The 24,466-nt window shown below is 33.0% G+C and overlaps 1 protein-coding gene across 1 annotated transcript; it reads left to right on the forward strand.

The window, feature by feature from the left end:
• The first annotated feature begins 9,172 nt into the window (after nt 1-9,172).
• On the forward strand, nt 9,173-22,793 carry LOC109085975 (sex comb on midleg-like protein 2). The gene is made up of 10 exons (XM_042713862.1): nt 9,173-9,310; nt 9,410-9,653; nt 14,854-15,152; nt 15,264-15,390; nt 17,635-17,838; nt 17,925-18,086; nt 19,146-19,277; nt 19,396-19,605; nt 20,760-20,926; nt 21,999-22,793. The coding sequence occupies exons 1-10, from the start codon at nt 9,188-9,190 to the stop codon at nt 22,122-22,124; spliced, it is 1,794 nt and encodes a 597-aa protein (XP_042569796.1). The 5' UTR covers nt 9,173-9,187; the 3' UTR covers nt 22,125-22,793.
• Nucleotides 22,794-24,466: the final 1,673 nt, after the last annotated feature.

The raw sequence follows: 24,466 nt of genomic DNA on the forward strand, positions 1-24,466 counted from the left end.
ATATACCTATATTATATATAAGTGAATTTCTAAATAAATATAGTATATATATTGTATAATTTAGATTATTTATAAATAATTTATTAAATACTTGGATTATTGATTATGATATAAGTTATATTATTATATAAAAATTTATTAAATAATTGGTATTATATATAGATATATATTCAGATTATAAAATAATTTATTACATTGTATATATAGTTATATATAATTTATATTATATATAATAATTAATAATATATATAGATAATATATCTTATATATATATTATATATATAATATATATATAGCTATGTATGGAAAGAATGATATTAAATAATATATAGATATAAAAAAAATATTCTTAAATATCTCCATGCCTGTGGGAGTATTTATACTATAAAATAATAATATAACACAGTACACAACACATTATTATGGTAAAAAAAAAAACCTTTATTTCTGGATGTGATTAATATTGTGACAGCCGACTAGAGATTTATAGAGAGCGAGAGGAGCATATTTTTTTAAGCTATGTAAATCCCAAAAAAAAAAAAACAAGCCATAAGAGATCCCAATATTTTATTTACATGTTGTTAACGGTGGTACGGGGTGGAAAAATAACGATTACTAAGTAGCATATTAACATATTAATAATCAAACATGCAGACGAAAGCAGTCTGAGCACGTTTGTTGTTATGAATGAGAAAAGCAAGAGAATCACCGGTTAACTCTACTCCGCCCACCACTGAGCCCAATCAACGCCACTAAACACCTCTCGCCCAGTCTGTCAATCAGAACCTGTGATCCAAACTTTATCAAACGAAGCTGCGGTCACGAACATTTATGTGAGTGGATGCTTGTGGAAGTTGTGCGGATCGGACCGGCTGGTACTGTGCTGTTGTGTGTTTTGCCGGCCGACGAGTTTCAGGAATGTGACGCCTCCGGGAATGATGGGATCCTTTTCTGTGGGAATCACAGGGGAATTATGGGATATGTTATGATAAAAGGCGAGTCAGAGATGTGTTTATTTAATGATAATATTAATAGTATTTTTAACCTTAATTACTTTAGATTTAATACAATTCAATATAACAATATGTAATAACAATTTATTTTATATTCAATATTTAATAAACACTATAATATTTTTAAAAATCAATTGATTTACACGGTTGATCCGATGCTTTAAATTATTTGATGGCAAATGAATGCGTTTTATAAAGTAAAAAACTTATTTGCATAACAGTGGATGCTAAGTTTTTTTTGTGTGATCGTGTTCATGATAATATTTTTACATTCAGTAAATTTGTGACCATTAAAATTCAGTTTTTGCCCAACTTGTTGGGCACATTTTTCATCACCCTGTATACTGAAAATATTGGTGTTACAAAATTTTCAATCAGAAATCTGGCTAGTAAATTTTTCATAAAAGAGTTTAAGCAACACATTTAAAGATTGAATAAATTAAATAAAAAAAGTAACGTAACAAAGACGGAACCAGTATTTTCTTGTGAAAACATGTTCCAGTAATCTTTGCATATTTACAACTTTGAAAAAAAAAATGTCAGTAAAATAAATTTTTAAAAAGTTACACTTTTTGATTTACAGATGAAATTCTGCTTATATTTATATGTATATATTTATAATATTAATATATTCTGCTTATATTTGTACGTATAGCATCTGTTTACCTACTTTTGTTGGTGTTTTTTTTTTTTTTAAATATGACTTAAATAATAAACAGAATAATTGATTATCAAAATCATTTCAGGAATATGATCAGTTTTATGGCTCAGAAGAGAGATTCCTTGTTATTTTTAGGAGCTTTTTATTAGATTTTCTTCCAGTTAATCAAGATAAAATCACGTGTATAAAAATCGAATAAACATAGTCACAAAGGTTTTTTTATTTCCAAAGGAACAATATTTTTCAGCTCGATATTGTGGTTTCTTCCGTAAGCTATCATTTGACTGTAATCATCATTCTAATTGCAAAACAAGGTGTGTGGTTGTGTGGTGTGTGTGTGTGGGTTGTGTGTTGTGTGTGGTGTGTGTGTGTGTGTGTGTGTGTGTGTGTGTGTGAGACTTTATGACGTTCTTTGTGTGGAATATCTGAGTAATGTTGCCTATTGATTTGCATTAAATACTGGGTTTTTTTAGCGCTGGTGTACAGATGAGTTTTCCTCCGCTCTGATGTCGAAGAAAAACATGAATCTAAAGTGACTGAGAATCCTGTATTTTACAAAGAAATATCTGTCAGAATTCATACCAAAATCAAAGAGGAATAGTCTATGATATATAAGTCTGTTTAAGGAGGCCTTTTTGGGGCATTGTTAATATTATTTTCGACTAACAGTTAAGCATATGTAAACAAGCTACAATGTGACGTAAATTAAACCATGATGTTTTTACCTTAGAAATTTACAAATAACAATTCTCAAATGTTTTCTCCCGTTGGGACAAATTGGGTACTCTACAATGAGTGTGGACACACAACAAACGTGTGGGGGACTGTGTCGCTACATACATGAGATTATCGTGACTACGCATAAATAAAAATTTAATTATTGGTGGCTGTGTTCAGGGGTGGCCACAATTTTCAAGGTAATGAGTGTGACATTGTGGTGTGTCTGAAGCTATGCAAGTTCTGATTATGTTTAGCTGATGTTTGAGATGGTGTATTGTGTTGAGTGAAGTGTTTCGTTGAGGTAGTTGTTTGGGTTGATGGTCTGGTTGGGGGGTGTTTGGCGATGACCTCTGACCCCGCACACATCGTTAGAGCTGCAGGACGGCTGTTGATTTAACGAAGGAGCTTTTGATCTCACAGAAATAACAGAAATGTATCACTACACGGTAAAAAAAATGATGGAAATGGAGTAAGCTTTATAAGAAAATACTGTTTAATTTAAACTTTTTCTACTTGATTTCGTGTTTAATTCAATGTTATTTTTCTTTGTAATTATTTTTGTAAAATTTACTGACCGATTCTCTTAGTGAAACAATGTTTTCTACACTTTTTTTTTTCCCCCCAGAGTAGTTGATAGTCTTAAACAGGTGACACAATGGTATAAAGCCTAAGATATTAAAATGATCTGCCATAACAAATGTCATTCAAAATTGAATTTACGCTAATTTTTTATTGTTAAGACTTAAAAATAAAATCACACATTTTGCATCACAACTAGAAATCTCGTTCAATGAAACACGAGCAGAGTCGAGTTACCTGTGTAAATTTGAATATAAAATTATTTATAGATTAATTGTGACAAATCTAGACCAACATCGTTTTTTTTAATAATAGTTTAAAATTAGATGTTTATTTTTTGGTATTTTGTTTTCATTTTAATTTTAGTACAAGTTTGGTATTTTTGTTGTTATTTTTTAAATGTGTTTTTATTAAGTTTTTATTCGTTTTAAGTTTTATGTAGACTTGTGTTATATTTACTACCTAGCAGGTTCAACTAACACAGTAAGATAGATACAATGCCTGGCTTTGCATCTTAGCTGAAATACAGTTTTTTTTTATATTTGTTGATTCCAGTTTATTTTTATTTTATTTCAATGTAATTATTTTTTTCCTCTATGCTTTTTGTTTTAGTCGCTTGTATTTTACGCTAAGCTAACTGTGAATTATAAAATGTTGTCTACCAGTGAAATAAATCTAATTTTTTTCTTTTTGTATATTTCATTTTATTTCAGTTGATATTTGTTTCAAGTAATGACTTTTATTTATATATTTTAGTTATTTTAAAATTTAGTGCTTCAAGTTTAACTAAACAAAGATGAGAAATGCTGGCCAGGCATCTAGCTGAAATAAAGTTTAAAGTTTTTAAATATTTTATTCCAGTTTTATTGTTATTTGTATTTCAAGTAATGATTTTTTTTTTCTATGCTTTTAGTTTTAGTACTTCTATGTAAACAACCTAAGGTGAAAATAAAAAAATGTTGCCTTGGCCAACTAGCTTGAAATAATTTTAATTTTTTTTTATTATATATATTAGTATATATATTTAATTTTATCTCCCATTTAATGTTGTTTGCAAGTAATGATGTTTACTTTTTATTAGAGTTTGATTTTTAACAGATTTAGATATCTGGTTTTTAGTTATTTTAAAATGTAGTACTTCGAAGTGTAAATTAAACAAAGATTTGAGAATGTTTGCGCGGACAACTAGTTTGAAATAAAATTATTTGTACTTTTTGTAAATTTTAACTTTTATGTTTATTTTATTTCAGTTAAAGTTGATTTTATTCCAGGTAATAAAACATTTTTTTCTATGGTTTAAGTTTTAGTTACTTTAATTAGAATAAATAAACTAAGTGAAAATGCTGCCTTGGCAACTTAGTGAAGATTCTATAAAAAATAGATATTTTATATATTTTTATTTCCTTTAAGGTTTTTTATGTATTATTATATTATAATCTATAGGATATATAGATAGATATTAATAATATTACTAGTCGGATAATATAATAAGATATTTTTTTTTTTTTTTTTTGTATGGTTGAAGTTTTTGTCAGTAGCGCTGTTGGAGAGACGTTGAGTGCTTGGGATTATTCTGTGTGAAAGTGAAACCCGAGGCGGCCGAACGGAGGAGAGAGAGCGATTATTATTATGACGGCAGACTGAACAAGGAGAAGGTCACTGGAGACGCGAGCGGAATGAACTCTTTAATTGCTTGACATAAATAACCAGCTCATTTTTTCAGTCTATAATTGTCTGTGAATTCAGTTATGATCTAACAGGTCTCCTCTACTGTCGAGTCAGAAACGGTCCTCTGGTCTGAGCTCAGTGCAGTTGTTTTTCGTTCGTTGCTGAAGGAAGTGTGTGTTTGCGTGGGCAGCTGAAACGAAGTGTGTGTGTGTGTGTTTTGGGAAGTTTCCATCCCTCAGCAGAGAGTGTGTTTTCTGTTTCATGTCTCGTAAGAGAGAGATCCGTGTCCTGTGCCGTGAGTCACAGTTTAACTTTAATAGTTCTTCTCACGAGTTCACATGGCCCTTACTGAATCTGCGTCAGAAATGGGTAGTGTGTTGTGCCGTGAGTCACAGTTTAACTTTAATAGTTCTTCTCCATTTGCGTTCATTTTTACACATTAAAATTTATTTTTGAATAATTGTGTGTATTTGTTTTGATTAAGGTGTTTCATGTTGATTGTAATTTTCTTGTGTTAATATGATTCATGTAAGTGGTTTTTCATTTCAAAATAAACTTTGTATGTATATGTTTTGGATATGTCTTATTATATAAGAAATATATCCACCAACATTATTAATAGATATCAAAATTTATATCAAAATACTGTAAAAAAAAAATAATTTTGCAAAGATCAGTTTTCTGTTTTAATATAAATAATATGCTGATTTGGTGCTCAATTATCATTTATTATTGATGCTCAATTATTATCATAGCTATTATCATAGTGTGTGATAATTTGGTACTATTAATTATTTTAAAACAAATGCAACTAAAATGATTGAACTAAAATGCATGCCCCATGTATGGAGGACCAACCCGGCAAAAAGAAAAAAAAATTAAAAATTAATAAAATAAATGCAACATAATGACTTTGATAAAACCCCCACAAATATAATTTATGTTAATAATAAAATGTAATCCCTGTACATTACTGTAGTCCCTTAATTTATTTATATGACCGTTTTCCTTATTTTCTGTATTTATTTATATATTTTTTTATTAATTTATTTATATGACCGTTTTCCTTATTTTCTGTATTTATTTATATATTTTCCCATGAACCATTTGCAATACAATAAAGAATCATCCTAATATTGTAGCAATTCAAGCGTTAAAAGCTAGGCATATTTTTGTGAATTGCATTGCTTTTTGAAATGCATTAATGATTTTGTACTATTTTTGGATGTTTTAAAGCGTTAATGGCTTGTGATATTTTTGTGAATTGCACACCGCCCAGGCTTCACCATGGTCCGAACCTAAGCCACTGCGAAAGGCTTCAATAAGCTTGAGTTTGATTTTTTTTTATTTTGGCGTTTGTGGATGTGCTTTGCATGTGGTGGACGTACAGACGATGCTGATGATGGTCATGGTGCGAATGAAAGTTTAAGGTTGAAGGTGACAGGGACATTCGGGCCGACTGCATGTCTCTCACTACGGGTCCCGGACCTGTGTCAGAGGTACTGACTTTTGAACTGTGTGACTTTTCGACTTAGTGAATGGTAAATGAGTCTGTCGTGAGAGCGCCTCACGTGTGTTTCTTCTTCTTTTCTCCGCTTGCAGCGACCGAGGCCGGATCCATGGGAGGGGTCTATTTAAAAGAGACCGTCGGGTCCGTCCCCCCATTCGGCCTGCACTAAGCCATCAACCGCTCCTCCCCAGCTGCTGTCCGATCCCATGAAGTGAGAGACCCGCAGTCGACAATCACATTAACCCTTTAAAGCCTACTGTATCAGATCTGATTACATTTCTAAGGCTCTAAATGATCAAACTTTGCTGCACGTCTTCTGTCTCTGATTGAGAGTTTAGAGGTTTTTAATCCAGTCAGAGCTCTTTTAGTGTAACTTTGATCAAGTAAAGGTCAGAATAACTGCAGTAATATCTCCAGATGAACTCTTACTGGACTGAAGCAGCTCAGCTTTACTTGATTCTCCATCAATCATGTTTTAGAGTCTCAAATCGTGATCCGCAGGATCTTTTGAGGAGCGTTTGTTTCGAGAAGCTTTACTTTCACTGTTTCCCTCAGCGGAGGAATGAATCTTCACAAGCCTCCAGCAAAACCTCTCACATCTTCCTGAGGAGCCTTTATTTCTTCCATCTCTCAAATCACTGCATTATATGTTTTTTTGGATCCTTTACATCTCATCTCATTACTGGAGATATAGAGCCGACTCCCCTCTGTATTTAAATTTAGATTAGTGATGTCAGTATCTGCTGAACTGTTTGTGGGATTAACTTACAAGATCCTCATTGATATTTTTTAACATTTAAATATTAGCATCAAATTGCATATTTGTCCTCCATGAGTCTCCTATTTCCTCACTTAATTTATTCATTTTTTGATTATATAATTATTAGTATTTTGCTATGTTGCATATTTTTGATCAGTTTTAGTTTTCATGTTCTCACTTTATCAGACATATGTGACCCTGGAGCACAAAACCAGTCTTAAGTGTCAGGGAGCAAAAAAATCTAATATTGAGAAAAATCATCTTTAAAGTTGTTCAAATGAAGTTCTTAGCACAATGCATAGTTACTAATCAGCAACTGAAAGTTTTGATATATTTATGGTGTAAGAAATTTAAAAAATAGCTTCATGGAACATGCATCTTTACTTAATATCCTAATGATTTTTGTCATAAAAGAAAAATCAATAATTTTGACCCATACAATGTATTTTTGTCTATTGCTACAAATACACCCCAGAGACTTAAGACTGCTTTTGTGCTGCAGGCTCACATATACACATGCATCACATATGCAAACATTTTTATGTCTAAGGGATCAATAAACGTTTCCCTTTCAAGATGTTTCAGGCTTTATTTCAAATGCAACCGTGATTCATAGCTCAGTTTGTGTTTGTTCTCCAGTCTCGGATTCCTCCCTCCAACGACTTCAAGGTGGGAATGAAGCTGGAGGCCCGGGACCCTCGTAACTCCACCTCCACCTGCATCGCCACGGTGATGGGCTTGATGGGCGTGAGGCTCCGCCTCCGTCTGGACGGCAGCGACAGCACCAATATGCGTCTGGCGAGTGGTCTACCTCCGGCCGTCACACTCCAGCAATCGGATCCTGCGCAGAGAGAGGGAAGACGCTGGCAGCAGTGCCGGGCCGCTGTGGTACGAGTGATGGTCAACTTCCCCCCCACGCTGAAAGACGAAGTTCATGTTTAATAGGAATCAAAGATCCAGATCACGTCGCGTCCAAATCTTACTAATTCTGCTGCGCATTGTCTGAATGCAGGTGTGTCACACAGACAATGCTTAAGCACTAGTCCTAGACGAAAATGTTAATCTCAACTGAAAGAAATTGCACTGAATGATCTAAAAAACATGTTACTCTCTGCTTTGTTTTGTCTCAAGATGCATCACTAGTAATTCTTTTTAGTGCTAAGGACGTGTTTATAAAAATTACTTTAAAATGTCTTAACTGACTTGAACTATGGCCTAAACCTGTCTATAGCGGCTAAGTCCTGTCCTTGTGAAACACGGGCCGGCTGTAGTGTTATAATTTCTCGTTTTTCAATTTAATTTTAGATAAAGTATTTGTAATTTTATTGTGTGTTTTAGTCATTTCTATTTCTTTTTTTAAAGTTTGTTTAATTAGTTTTTATTAACATTTATTTCAGTTTTAGTTTAGTACGATAAAGATAAATTTATACTGAAATATTTATATATTTTATTTCAGTGAATGTTAATTATATTCTCTTTTTCTAATGTTGCCTGTCTTCAGCTTCCTGATTCTATTAATATTTATTTATATTTCATTATTTATTTACGTATTATTACAATATTTTCTTGTGTCACTTGTACACTGTTAATTCATGTTCATTTTAATTTAAGTTTTCGTTTTTTCGCAAAAAAATGGATAATGTTTACATTTGGGTATTTCAATAAAGCAAAATGTTTGTTGTCGGTAGTTAGTTGTAGTTAACAATACAGGACTGGTCTGACAAAAAAAAATGTTACATTCCTAATGTCACCCTGGCCTTCGTAGGAGTAATGAAGAGCGTAATTAATTTTTATTATTTTTTTGTTGTCTTGAGTTGAGTAATATTTACAATAGATCTTTATCTTTATACATTTTTGTGGATATGCCTTTTAGATGTTTGATTAATTTTATTTTCTGTTTAGTGGTAGTAATATTATTACTTGTAACCTTAACTACATGAACAATGGAGACATTTTGCTTTTGTGATATAAAAGAAAACAAATTTGTTTGCGTTATTAAAACAAATACAATAAAAAAAAAAAAGTTTTTTTGTTAAATTAGTTCCAGTCCGAGTTAAATTAAAATGAGTGATTTTGGGTTTTTTTGTATTTGTGAATTTTTTTTTTTTTTTTTTTTTTTTATTTTTATTTTTTACAGTTATTTAATTATAATTAATTTTGTTTATTAATTCCGCAGAAAATGACATCGTCTTCTCTACTGCTTCCTGTTTTGCTCCCCGTCTTCAGCTTCGGCTGTTGATAGAGATGAATGTGAACACATGTGAGCAGAATCACGGATGATAACTGTGTTTCTCTCCCTCATTTTTTCAGGATTCAGGATGAACGCCTCGTCGTGGCCCATGTTTCTCCTGAGGACCCTTAATGGAGCTGAAATAGCACCTGCCACGGCGTTTAAAAAGGTGCTGAACCTCCACAGAGAGAGAGAATTCATTTACACGGATGACAGTGTGACTTCATTCAATGGTTTTGGTGACACTGACGCTCTGTAATTCCTTCAGGAGCCGCTGCGGCCGCCTCAGAACGACTTCAAGCCCGGCCTGAAGCTGGAGGCCGTGGACAAGAAGAACCCGTACCTGATCTGTCCGGCCACCATCGGCGAGGTGAAGGGGGAGGAGGTGTTCGTGATGTTTGACGGCTGGAGGGGGGCGTTCGATTACTGGTGCCGCTATGACTCCAGGGACATCTTCCCCGTGGGCTGGTGCTCCGTCACCAAACACAGCCTGCAGCCGCCCGGAAACAGCAGTGAGTGACCGCTTTAGACAGCACTGAATGCTGCAGTTTAGTTCAGAGACCTGGAGAGGTTGTAGGTTCGAATCCCACACAAGGGTTGATCCTTGAGCTACGATCAAGACAAGACCCAGGGCTATTAGAGTTCACTAAAAAAAAAAACCATTAAAAAAAATGTTACTGTTAAAAAATAAAATGAATTAAATAATTAAAATTAAATTAATTGAATATGAAAATAAACCTAAAATATTAAATTAATTTTAAAATATTAAATAAATTATTAAATAACAAACATTAAATGAAATAGAAAAACCTAAACTTGACTAAAATAACTAAAGCCAAAAATTAATAAAATATATATAAATAAATAATAAATATATAATAAATAAAAAATAATAAATCTGACAAAAACATGCAGGAAAATTACTAAAAATGTAACTAAAATTTATATAATAAATAAAAAATAATAAATCTGACAAAAACATGCAGGAAAATTACTAAAAATGTAACTAAAATTAAAAGAAATATAAACTCATTCAAAATATTAATAAAAACTTATTAATTATCACAATGATGCACTGGACTGAACCTGTTAAAAAGTAAATTTGGATGAAACTTAATGGATTTTTATTTTGGATAAGTAAACTTACTTTGTTTCAGCTAGTTGTCAAGGCAAAATTTCTAATTTCATTTAGTTTAACTTAATGTACCAAAATAACTAAAACTAAAACTGAAATAAAATTAAAAAACTATGTAGATTAAACAAAAACAAAAAAACCCTAATAAAAATGACAAAATTACTAGAATGTTAACTAAAATTAAAATGAAAACAGAAAATCTAAAAATAAAAACGAGTTCAAAATATGAAAACTATGAAACAGCAAAAATTGGCAATTCACTGGTTGTGAAAACAATGTTGTTCCTCAAGACAAATGCAGTTTTAGTTATTAATCGCTAGAGGACCAAAAGTGCATCTAAAACTAAATGCCTTGACAGCTAACTGCAATAAAATAAGTTTAAGCTGAAGTACTAAAATTAGCAAAGATACATAGAAATATAAAAAAAAGACAAATGCACATTAAAAAAATACTAAAAGTTATATAGTTTGTATATATATAAACAAAGCTAACTCAAAATATTATAAGTACTATGTTATCATGTAATAATACTAAAATCCTATCCTATAAAAAATAAAGACTCGTAAACAGCTTGTGTGCGCAGCAGGGGGCGCTACAGCTCTCTGAAACACCACAGTCCACTAACAAACACCCTCCAGAATCACATGACCGCTGCAGAAGGAAGATCTTCTGAGATGAAAGCAGTCCGAATCAAGGCTGTCTGTTTCTCTGAGCTATTTTCAAAGTCTTTCTTTTGCAGTTTCAGCATTTAAAACTTAATGCAATCATAATTTGATCTACTCTTATGTCTGCTTCCATCTGACCTAGAGTCAAACCTCATCTGGATTGAAATAAAATATAAATATATATATATATATAAAAAAAAAAGATTCAGTTAATGTGTTGGTGTCAGTGTTATTTTAGTATTATATATTTATAGTTATAATAGTTATAAAGAATTTGAATTAGTTTTGTTTTTATATTTTCAGTTTTCATTTTTATTTTTTTGTTACGCTTTTGTCATTTGTATGCTTATTTTTTATATTTATATTTCAGTTTTAGTCATTTTTGTACTTAAACATTTTATTTCTGAACATTCAGTCAGCTTCACTGTTATTTAAGTATTACTTATTTATTATTATAGTATTTATTAGGATTTTAATTTAGCTTTTATTTTTATATTTTCAGTTTTTATATTTCTATTTCAGTTTCAACGTCAACTTAAACATACTGTATTTCTTTTAGTTATTGATTGAATGAAATTTTTATTTTTTTTTTTAGTTTTTGATCTCTATATTGTGTTTTTATTTTTATTTTGTTTTTGATTTATTTTTTTTAATAAGTGTTTTTTTAATAGTTTTAGTCAACAATAACAAAGCAGTTCAGCTTAACTGTCAATCATTCCTGTTGTCATGACAACCCACACAATGGCCCCGCCTTCACTGTTGTGAACAATCTCGCACTGAATTCTGATTATTTAATTAGGACTAACCAGGAATGATTAATTATGATAATTGCAGCTGCTGTTTGCAGTACTGAGTAAAGCTCTCACAGCGAGACTTGTGCATTTGACTGGGTTTTTAGGCTTACAATCTGTATTTAATCTTTCAGATTTCACATGTGGACCCTCCAAAAATATAGGTTATGATGGGGGAATCATACTAGCAATCTAGGTAGTATGTACAGTATATTGTCTGCAATATATAATATCATTTTAACTATTGAAGGTGAACATTTCGCTCTCATACTAACAAGAATGGATCACGAAAGTAATTCCAGTCTTTTTTTAACCGAACAGAACACAGGACGATTTTATGTTTAGTAAACTAAAACACACTGAAGTCATAAATTAGCTGGGATTTAATCCAGATCTGCTGTTTTGAGTGGAGTCGGTCTGAGCTATAGATGATGATGTACGCGTTTCCATTAATGTTCATTCGGCCGCAGCTGGAATTCATTTTGAGTTTGCAGAAAATTTCCCCCAAATTATACAAACCTCCGGATCTCGTGTTGCAGTGTTTGTAATTCCGCGCCACATGTTGTGTTGCGAATTACAGACATTTGTTTAAAGGATTTGTTTTGGATCTGGATGATATGGGATGACCTGCGCTGTTTGTTTTTTTGTAGCCCATCCAAGTAATTATGTGTAAATGAGATAATTAGCGAGCGAGCCGCGCGGGTCAGGAGGGATTCGAGAGTTTGTGTGAAATTAAACAAGACGCACACTTAGACACACATCTGTGAAAAAAGACGAAGAATAACCAGAGAAACTAAACAGACGGAGAGGAAAGTGGTGAGAGTGTTTACAGTAAAGACTAACTAGAGAAAAGCGTTTAACTGAAAAACACACACATCACATAGAGCCACGCTTATACTTAAACTAGATTGTCCATTAAATAAGAAGTCTCTTAAATTAGAAGTCTAATTAGAGATTAGAAGGCTGCATGAAATGTCTTAATAAGCGTGGGTTTATATTCTGTGTTTCTGTGACGTTCAGGTGGGACATAACGAAGTGCCTAATTTATTTAAAAAGTAATAATAATACTTTTAATCATCAAGGATGCATTAAACTGATCCAAAGTAACAGATTAAAGACATTTAGAATGTTGCGAAAGATTTCTGTTTCAAATAAATGGTTCGTTTCTTGCTTTCTATTCATCAAAGAATCGTGAAAAATAAAGTGTATCACAGTTTCCACAAAAAATATTGTGCAGCGCAACTGTTTTCAATATTGATAATAATGAGAAATGTTTCTTGAGCATGCAGCAAATCAGCATATTAGAATGATTTTTGAGGATCACGTGACACATGTAATGATGCTGAAAATTCAGCTTTGATCACAGGAATAAATTATATTAGTAATGTTTTTTTTACCATGCTTTTTTGTTGTACTGCACATTAATGTAAGGTAGTGGGTCATATCAAAACTCAATATCTGCATGTTCGCTGCCATATGCTTATATACAAGTGTGTCAGATCTCCGGCAAACTCTTTTTCCTCCCACACACCCTCTAATTTCGTTATACTGGAGTTATTTAGGGTAAACACACTCATAGCCAGAGCCACACACTGACACACTCACTGTGTGTTAAAGGACAGGATGTGTTCATATGAAAGTATGTGTTTAGTCAGGCACTTTCCACAGATACGCTACAAAATATGGTTCATGTTTGTTTAATAAACGGAGGCCATACTAAATATTATATGAGCTGTTCTGAATATGTTATATTCATTCTAAATGCAGGCATTTATCTGCAGTTTTTGCAATACTTGTTAATAATAATCAGACTATATAACCATAACATGTACACTATATATAGTAACTGCAGTAATCAGACTATATAGCCACTATGATCAGGCTATATAACCACAATAATCAGACTATATAACCATAACATGTAGACTGTGTATAGTAACTGCAGTAATCAGACTATATAGCCACAATAATCAGACTATATAACCATAACATGTAGACTATATATAGTAACTGCAGTAATCAGACTATATAGCCACTATGATCAGACTATATAGCCACTATGATCAGGCTATATAACCACAATAATCAGACTATGTAACCATAACATGTAGACTATATATAGTAACTGCAGTAATCAGACTATATAGCCACAATAATCAGACTATATAACCATAACATGTAGACTGTGTATAGTAACTGCAGTAATCAGACTATATAGCAACAATAATCAGACTATATAACCATAACATGTAGTCTATATATAGTAACTGCAGTAATCAGACTATATTGCCACAATAATCAGACTATATAACCATAACATGTAGACTATGTATAGTAACTGCAGTAATCAGACTATATAGCCACAATAATCAGACTATATAACCATAACATGTAGACTATATATAGTAACTGTAGTAATCAGATAACTACAATAACCACAATAATCAAACTATATAACTACTATGATCAGACTACATAACCACAATAATCAGACTATATAAACATAAGTTAGACAAAATAAAGTTACTCCAATAATCAAGACTATATAATCATAAGTAGACTATATATAGTAACTACAGCAATCAGATTATATAATCGTAATATTCAAACTATATAACTACTGTGATCAGACCACATAACCACAGTAATCTGACTATATAATCATAAGTACACTATATATAGTAACTACAGTAATCAGATTATATAACCACAATAATCAAACTATATAACAGCTATGATCGGACTGCATAACCACAATAATCAGACTATATAATCATAATAAGCAGACTATATAACCATAAGTAGACAATATAAAGTTACTCCAATAATCAGACTATATAACCACAATAATTAGACTATATAATCATAATAAATAGACTGTACATAGTAACTGCAGTAATCAGATTATGTAACCATAATATTCAAACTATATAACTACTATGATCAGACTACATAGCCACAATAATCAGACTATATAATCATAAGTAGACTATATATAGTAACTACAGTAATCAAATTATGTAACCACAATTATCAAACTATATAACAGTTATGATCAGACTACATAAGCATTCATTTATTATTATTATTTAAATTTTCCTTTATTTTTTCCATTTTGCAGTCTCCGTTCCAAAACCGGGTTCTACACCTTCCTCCTCCTCTTCCTCTAACCCTAAACCGCCCCGGCGCTCCATGCCGATTCCTTACCGCCTGCCGACTCCTCTTCCTCAACTCCCCGTGCGGAAGGGCATCAGGGGACGACGGCCAAAAAGCGAGACCATCGCGCTGCTGAAAGCCCTGGCCGTTTCCACCACGGCCCAAGACACAGAAGATCAAGGAGAGGCCGCACCCCAAACCACGCCCATTTCCCAGCATCCCCTGCGTCTGTACAAGAAGAGGGGCCCTAAACCAGGCAGCAAGGTAGCATTAAATGACTTTTGTGTATATTTATGAAATACTGTCACATTAGATAAGGATATGAAGGGTGACATTTGGTGAAATACTTCAGCAGATTGTGTTTTTGTTTCTCAGAGGAAGCCCAGACTCCTCCAGAGTCCCATGTCTATAGCAGCCAGCTCAGACTCCAGGGTGCCCATGACTCAGATGCCCAGCGACGGACTCCCTCCTCTGGGATCCCCCTCATCTGTGGTGTCTACTGGTAATAAAATGAGCTTGTTTACAAATATAATTGCTAGTATGCCACAAAAGAGAGACAAATCTGACTTCCTGATCACAATATGACTACATTACCACATATTTTAGACAATAATCAGACTACATAACCACAATAATCAGACATTATAATGACAATTATCAGACCGTATAACCATTATAATGAATATATAACTACTTTGATCAGACTATGTAACCACAATAATCAGACATTATAACTACTGTAATCAGACATTATAATGACAATTATCAGACCGTATAACCATTATAATGACTATATAACTACTTTGATCAGACTATGTAACCACAATAATCAGACATTATAACTACTGTAATCAGACATTATAATGACAATTATCAGACCGTATAACCATTATAATGAATATATAACTACTTTGATCAGACTATGTAACCACAATAATCAGACATTATAACTACTGTAATCAGACATAATGACAATTATCAGACCGTATAACCATTATAATGACTATATAACTACTTTGATCAGACTATGTAACCACAATAATCAGACATTATAACTACTGTAATCAGACATTATAATGACAATTATCAGACCCTAAAGCCATTATAATGACTATATAACTACTTTGATCAGACTACATAACCACAATAATCAGACATTATAACTACTGTAATCAGACTATGTAACCACAATTATCAGACCGTATAACCATTATAATGAATATATAACTACTTTGATCAGACTATGTAACCACAATAATCAGACATTATAACTACTGTAATCAGACATTATAATGACAATTATCAGACCCTATAGCCATTATAATGACTATGTAACTACTTTGATCAGACTACATAACCACAATAATCAGACATTATAACTACTGTAATCAGACTATATAGCCACAATTATCAGACTGTATAACCATAATAAGTATGCTATATACAGTAACTGCAGTAATCAGACTATGTAACCACAATTATCAGACCACAATAATCAGAGTTATATAACCACTAAGAACGGAATACATAAGCACAATAATCAGACATTATAACTATTGTAATCAGACTATATAGCCACAATTATCAGACCGTATAGCCATTATAATGACTATATAACTACTTTGATCAGACTACATAACCACAATAATCAGACATTATAACTACTGTAATCAGACTATATAGCCACAATTATCAGACTGTATAACCATAATAAGTAGACTACATACTGTAATCGCAGTAATCAGACTGTGTAACCACAATTATCAGACCACAATAATCAGAGTTATATAACCACTAAGAAAGGAATACATAAGCACAATAATCAGACATTATAACTACAGTAATCAGACTACATAACCACAATTATCAGACTGTGTAACCATAAGTAGACTAAATACAGTAACTGCCGTAATCAGACTATGTAACCACAATTATCAGACCGTATAACCATTATAATGACTATATAACTACTTTGATCAGACTATATAGCCAAAATTATCAGACCCTATAGCCATTATAATGACTATATAACTACTTTGATCAGACTACATAACCACAATAATCAGATATTATAACTACTGTAATCAGACTATATAGCCACAAATATCAGACTGTATAAACATAAGTAGACTACATACTGTAACTGCAGTAATCAGACTGTGTAACCACAATTATCAGACCACAATCATCAGAGTTATATAACCACTAAGCACAATAATATAAGCACAATAATCAGACATTATAATTATACCGTATAGTCATTTGTAATGAATATATAACTACTTTGATCAGACTACATAACCACAATAATCAGACATTATAACTGTAATCAGACTATATAGCCACAATTATCAGACTGTGTAACCATAAGTAGACTAAATACAGTAACTGCCGTAATCAGACTATGTAACCACAATTATCAGACCGTATAACCATTATAATGACTGTATAACTATTTTTATCAGACTATGTAACAACAATAATCAAACATTATAACTACAGTAATCAGACTACATAACCACAATTATCAGACTGTGTAAACATAAGTAGGCTAAATACAGTAACTGCCGTAATCAGAATATGTAACCACAATTATCAGACTACATGACCATAATAATAAGACTACTAAAACCACTGTAAGAGTAGATAACCTCAATAATCCATTCGGAACCGTTTTAATGCTGTAGGTCTTGGTGTTTCTGTACATTAGTGTTTACAACATAGCTGTCCTGCCCGTTTCCATCAGTGTGCGTATACGTGAACAAACACGGGAACTGCGGCCCACATCTGGACCGTAAGCAGGTTCAGAGACTGCCGGATCACTTTGGGCCGGAGGCGGTGAATCTGGTTCTGCAGCAGACGGTTCAGGCCTGCCTGGACTGCGCGTACCAGCCCAAAGTGCTTCTGGGATGCCTGCAGAGCAAAGGCGGCGGAGGAGAGGTGGTCAGAGGTACGGACACAGGTTTAACAACAAAACTGATCATATATGATTTAAGAACACTCACAATGATGAAGTATTGTGGTTTGTCTCTCTAGTCCGAACAGATGGTGGGAAGCGGTTGGTGAAGCTGCCGTCAGCGTCGAGCGCCGGGTTTGTGTTGCGCTTCCTGGAGCGAGTGTGTCGACACCTGCAGTGTGATAATCTGTTCAGCAGTCAACCGTTCAGTCCACACAACACTTACGACCGCACTAAATCAGGTACATTTATGGGCTCAGACTGGCCACAAGAGTGCCTGGTATTCTGATGCTGTGATGCGTCACTTGAAATTCATTTAGAAATGTTTATGTTTATGTTAAAGGAATAATTTACCCAAAAAAAGAATTTCTTCATTTACTCACCCTTGCGTTGCTTCAAAACTGTTGCAAAAAACAGTATTGTTAGACATAATGTACTGTTGACTAAAGCTATTAAAACTCATTTTTGTTCATTGAAATAAAAATTAAATAAAATATAAATATAAGATGAAAAAAATAATATTAGAAATAAAATATAAAAAAAAATTACTAAAATGCAAACTAAAATTAAAACTGAAAATATAAAAATAAAAGCCATTTCAAAACATTTATAAAATAAAATTAATAAATAAAACAAAACTAAATTAATAAATTAAAATATAACAATAAAAGCTCATTTAAAAAATTCATAAATACTAGAACAGTATATAAATAATACAAAAAACTAGTGGAAATGAAAAAGCAAATAACAAAATTACTAAAACTTAACTACAATTAAACTGACAAAATGAAAATAAAAGCTAATTCAAAACATTAATACATACTGTAATAGTAAATAAATAGTGCTAAAAACTAATAAAAATGACAAAAACAACAAAATTACTAAAATGTAAAATACAGTCAAAATGAAAACTGAAAATAAAATAAAAACTAATTCAAAGTATTAATATTATGGTAGTATGAGAGGAATATTAAAAACAGAAATGACAAAAACGCATTAAAAAATTACCAAAATGTAAACTAAAATTAAAATGAAATCTGATAAGATTCAAAATATTAATAAATGCTATAAGAGTATATGCTGTGAATAAAACTAAAATGAAAATGTAAAATATAAAAAAAACCTTATTCAAATTATTAATACTATACTATTATAAAACTATAAATACTAAACTGGTATATAAATAATACTAAAATAACAATGGTAACAATCTTCTAGACTCATTTGTGTTCCACAGCAGTCAGTCGTACAGATTTGGAGTAAATTAATGTTGATGATATTTTTGTGTGTGTTTTGTGTAGTTAAAGAGGAGATGTTGTCAGACGGTCCGTCTCTGAACAGAGGCGTGAAGCGGATCTCCAGAGACTCTCCGCCGCCGTACTGCGCTCCTCTCTCCCCGAAGCTCCTGCACACAGACACACACCCGTCAGAAGGTCAGCGAGGCTTTCACAGCGTTACCTTTCAAGATAAATTACATGCTATATTTATTAAACTCATTTATGAAGAGGAATATATATATATTTATGTGTGTGTGTGTGTGTGTGTGTGTAGCGGAGACTCTTCCTCCAGAGGAGAACGGATTACTGAAAGAGCAGCGCTTCATGGACTCCGCCTCCAATTCCATGACGCCCCGCCCACAGACCTTGAGAAGCACCTCAGAGTACCAATCACCGCCCAGTAACCCGTATTACCATGGCAACGGGCCGCCTCTACGGCGCCGGGCCTCAAACCCCCCCACACAGACACACAGACGAGTGGAGGGTGAGCCTCGTGCAGACCATCACTGAGATACTATTAGAGCTTTATTCATGATTTGAATGTTGTTTTTTTATACTTTCTGTTTCCGTTTTAATTTCAGTTAAAGTTTTAGTGATTTTTATTTTTAATTTAGTAAATTAACAAGTGAGAAATAAAGCTGGAATAAAATTTTGAGTAACAAAAAAAGGTTTTTATGGGTTTAGTTTTAGTTAACTATAATAACCCAGTTGTAGATCCTTATAATTACAAATCAGCTGTCATTAGAATTCATTTTTTATTATTATTATTATTATTAGTATTATTATTATTATTATTTTAAACGTTGTGAATCTTTCACTTGTTTTATTGTAAATATAAATTAAATAAATTAATTATATTTTAGTTATTTATAAAAATAATTTTAAATAAAAAACAAATTATCAAACATTTAAATAATGAAAGTACAACAACAATTAAATAAAATATTAAATATGTCATTTGTTTAACTGCATACCATATAACTATTAATTGTCATCAGAAAACCACAAACATGTGTAAAATTATTGAAGTATTGACTTAAATTATTTAAGTATTAGAAATATTTATTATTTTTTTTGTGCATGCTAATGTTTTGTTTAGATTTTTTTAGTTTTAAAATAATCTGAAAGGTATTGAATACATTTATTATTACATATTTATCAATATCTTTATTCACTATAAAATAATTTTTACATTTTCAAAAACAAACGTCTTACACCATTTGATATTTATTTGCATGACATTTCAAATGTCTCTTTTTTTTTTGTAAAAAAAAAAAAAAAATTCAAAATATTTTCATTTTTTTAAACATTTAAATCACTGGATCATATAAAATAGACATTAACACATGGTTATATAATATATAAACCATTTTAGTCATGACATTTTTTCAAAAATAACTATATTAAAATATATACTGTTACAATAACATACGATTTCAGAGTACATCAAACTCAGTTTCAGAAGAACAAATCCTGTTTTCATGGTACGACGAGACCTTCACATCTCCGTAACGCTCACACAGAAGTCTCAGAAAACCTGACAGGAGACAGAAAACATCAAAGACTGATGACAGAATGAAGAAACCGCATTAATATAATCACATCAGCTGCAGATCAAGCGCATCTCTCTCTCTCCAGCCGCCAGCTCTACCACGGGCCCCGAGACGGCGACGGCGGCGGACCGCGAGCGTCCCAGAACCCCCGGCAGGAGTCCGTCTTCCTGGTCCATAGAGGAAGTGATGCGGTTTGTGCGGGACGCGGACCCGACAGCACTGGCTCCGCACGCAGAGCTCTTCAGAAAACACGTCAGTGACCTTCACACGCTCTCTGTGCTTTTATATCTGCCTGTAAATCACCAGCGGGAACATGTATCATCTGTGTTTAGACTTGACCGGCGAGATTCACGTTCATCTGCAAACACACACACACACACACACACACACCCCGTCTGGACAGACTCACAGGAGTAACTCACCCACAGCAGCGTAAATGAACTCCGCTCTTTAGTGCTAGTATTAAAATAGTGTTTTTATCATGCAGAAACTCAGATCTCTGCCATTCCTCTAGCTCAGACAGTTCAGCATTGTGCTAGCAACACCTAGGTCATGGGTTCAATTCCAAGCAAATGCATGAATTAATAAAAATAAAAAAAATACCTTCGATTAAATGCATAAGCATAAACACACGGACTTGTTGAAGGCACCTTTTTTTTAAAAAATGACATTCAAAACTGATTTTTCTCAATGTTTTTTTCAAAAATAGTTAGAAATATTCTTTATTAATAAAATTAATATCAATAAATGATTAATATTGCTTTTGAATATTCATTAAATAGTGTTTTAATTTCATATTTTTGCTGCATTTACTGCATTCTGAATACATTTAAATGTGTTTAAATAAACTGTATAATATAAAAATGATACAATATATTTGGGATAATATTATACAGTTTTTAAAATAAAAATATTTAATTGTTTAAAATATATATTTAATATCCTTTTGATAATTTAAATTAAGTAAATACAATAATTACATTTAAAAAATATTTATTTAAATATATATTCACCTTTTTAAAAGGTTAGCTTGAGTGCTTTTCGCAGTTTAAATTATGAGTAGCTTGTACATCTCAGTATTTTTTCCCCCGATACAATTACAGTAAATGGGATCCAATGTCGTTTAGTCCTCAACGTTCTTCAAAAGAAAGTAAGAAATAAAGTTTGACAGAATAATCATTTTTGGGTGTACTATCCCTTTAACGTTTATGAAGGGTCAGGTGTAGGTCATAAATCGGAGCCTCTGATTGGCCGCCACTGGTGTTGACATCATCGCACATTTCGAGTTTAATTGTGTTAAACCTCATGTTCTTACCGTCTGCAGGAGATCGACGGTAAAGCTCTGATGTTACTGAGGAGCGACATGGTGATGAAGTACATGGGGCTGAAACTCGGACCGGCGCTCAAACTCTGCCACCACATCGAGAGACTCAAGCAGGGCAAGCAGTGAAGCACACGGATGCACCGGACGGGACCTCACCTCCACACCGACACGCTGCTACAGAGGGGGACGGGCTCAGAACACACACACACACACACACACACACACACACACACACACACACACACACACACACACACACACACACACGCCGTCTCTCCTGGACGCTCATCTGCAGCCAGAGCGCACTTTGATGAACATTAGTGCTGTCTCTGGGAACGACCGCTGAACGAGATCGACAGGCGAACAGCAGCGTCCGGTCGGTTCTTACCTCCTGCGATCGCTCGGCTTTACGGGACGATTATCTCACGCATGGTGATCGTTTTTGAGTCTGAGGTCGGTTATGTATCGCTCTACCTCCCTGTGACGTCATACTACTCCACGGATGTTTCTGTTCCACTGAAAATCTGCTTTCTAGTTGCGTTTCGTTTGGCGTCAAACTAAATACGTGCTTCACAATCTTAAGGGAAAGGTTCGGCCAATCATCATTCACAGTCCGAAGCCGTACGACTTTGTTTCTTCCGTCGAACACAAAAAGAGACGTTTTGAAGAATGTTCATGCTGCTCGTTTTCATGCCATTCTGCTGCATTGGCGAAATTATTTTTGAACCCTTTAAACTGCTTGTTTTTGTATGGTTGGAGATTCAATTTAAAGTCAATCTTCAACAAACTAAACTTCGTTAATTTGGATATTTATATATTTTAGTCGTGCATGCAAAATTAAAAACAGGTCTGATTTTTGCACTCAACATCATCGCATGGTTATATCTGACTATTTTCAAAATATTTTCAAAATGCATTTATTAAAATCACTTAGAATCAGCGTGATCTGTTTGTAGTATAAACGCGGTTAAATACGACTAGCAGTGGAAAAAGCGAAATTCATTTGAGATTAAAACTATATGGATTTATATATAAATGTAAAATACATTAACCTGGTTATTGGGTTTTTAAAACACATTCCGTTTATTAATACTATTACAGAAATCTGACCTGTTTCATTTATGTATGACAGACAAATGTGACCCTGGAGCACAAAAGCAGTCTTAAGTCTCTGGGGTATATTTGTAGCAATAGCCAAAAATACATTGTAAGGGACAAAATTATTGATTTCTCTTTTATGCCAAAAATCATTAGGATATTAAGTAAAGATCATCTTCCATGAAGATATTTTTTTTTAATTTCCTACTGTAAATATATCAAAACTTAATTTTTGATTAGTAATATGCATTGCTAAGAATTCATTTAGACAACTTTAAAGATGATTTTCTCAATATTTAGATTTTTTTTTTTGCACCCTCAGATTCCAGATTTTCAAATAGTTGTATCTCAGACAAATATTGTCCTCCTAACAAACCATACATCAATGAAAAGCTTATTTATTCATCTTTCAGATGATGCATAAATCTCAATTTCAAAAAATTTACACTTAAGACTTCAAATATTGACTTGTTTTGTGGTCAGGTCACAAATAAGAATCACATTCACTGTGAAATATCAAATTTAAATGCAATTTAAATACATCAATCTTAAATGTAAGCCTAAACAGTAATGCATTACTGTAGGTTTAATCCCTGCGTTGAGAAACATCAGTCAGAGTTTTATATCTAATATAGTTTCCCGTGTGCATTTTTTGTACGTGTTTTCTCTTTCAACTCCGAGTTTAGTCTCGAGTGTCAGGAGTATCGATGTTCCTGAGCGTTCGGAGGACATAATGCCTTCGAGATAACGCTGTTTGAGTTGGCTTCGTCTTTGTTACAGAAACTCGTCGAGCTCTTATCTGGGGAATGTTTGACTTGACTTGTGTTACGAAGTCAGCCCGACATGTGCAGCGGCCTCAGAACAGTATTCAAGAGACGGAAACGCAGCATGTGACTTGAGCTGCCACTCAAAGCTTGAAAGCCGTCAGAACTGGTTCATTTCAATGAAGTATCATTAGAAATGTCACTGAAATAGAGGGAATCTGATGTGATGTGAACGCCAGCTTCCGGCTTTATCTCGAAGTTTATGTTGATATTTTATGATTTTCATTGATAGAGCAGACATCAATGGTGTATTATGGGTTTAACCATAAAACTCAGCAACAGGAATGTACAATTTTGTAGAGAAGAAATATTTTAAGCTAAACATGTTGTATATGGAGGTGGGCTGTTTATTTGGGATTTGTGGTTTAATACACCTTGTACTGCCTTCCAGCGCTTTTTATTCCCTTCTGAATAGCTGTGTTCAAACTGCCTTGCTTTACTTAGAGACTTCTCAGGATTTTTCCCATCTTTTGTAAGGTAGCATTTCAAGTTAGTCGTGAATGTGATCGTTAGACTTTTCAGTTCCTTTGTCGACCTTTTTGTAAT

This window comes from Cyprinus carpio, chromosome A23 (genome assembly GCF_018340385.1).
Source record: "Cyprinus carpio isolate SPL01 chromosome A23, ASM1834038v1, whole genome shotgun sequence".
NCBI classification, from domain to species: Eukaryota; Metazoa; Chordata; class Actinopteri; order Cypriniformes; family Cyprinidae; genus Cyprinus; species Cyprinus carpio.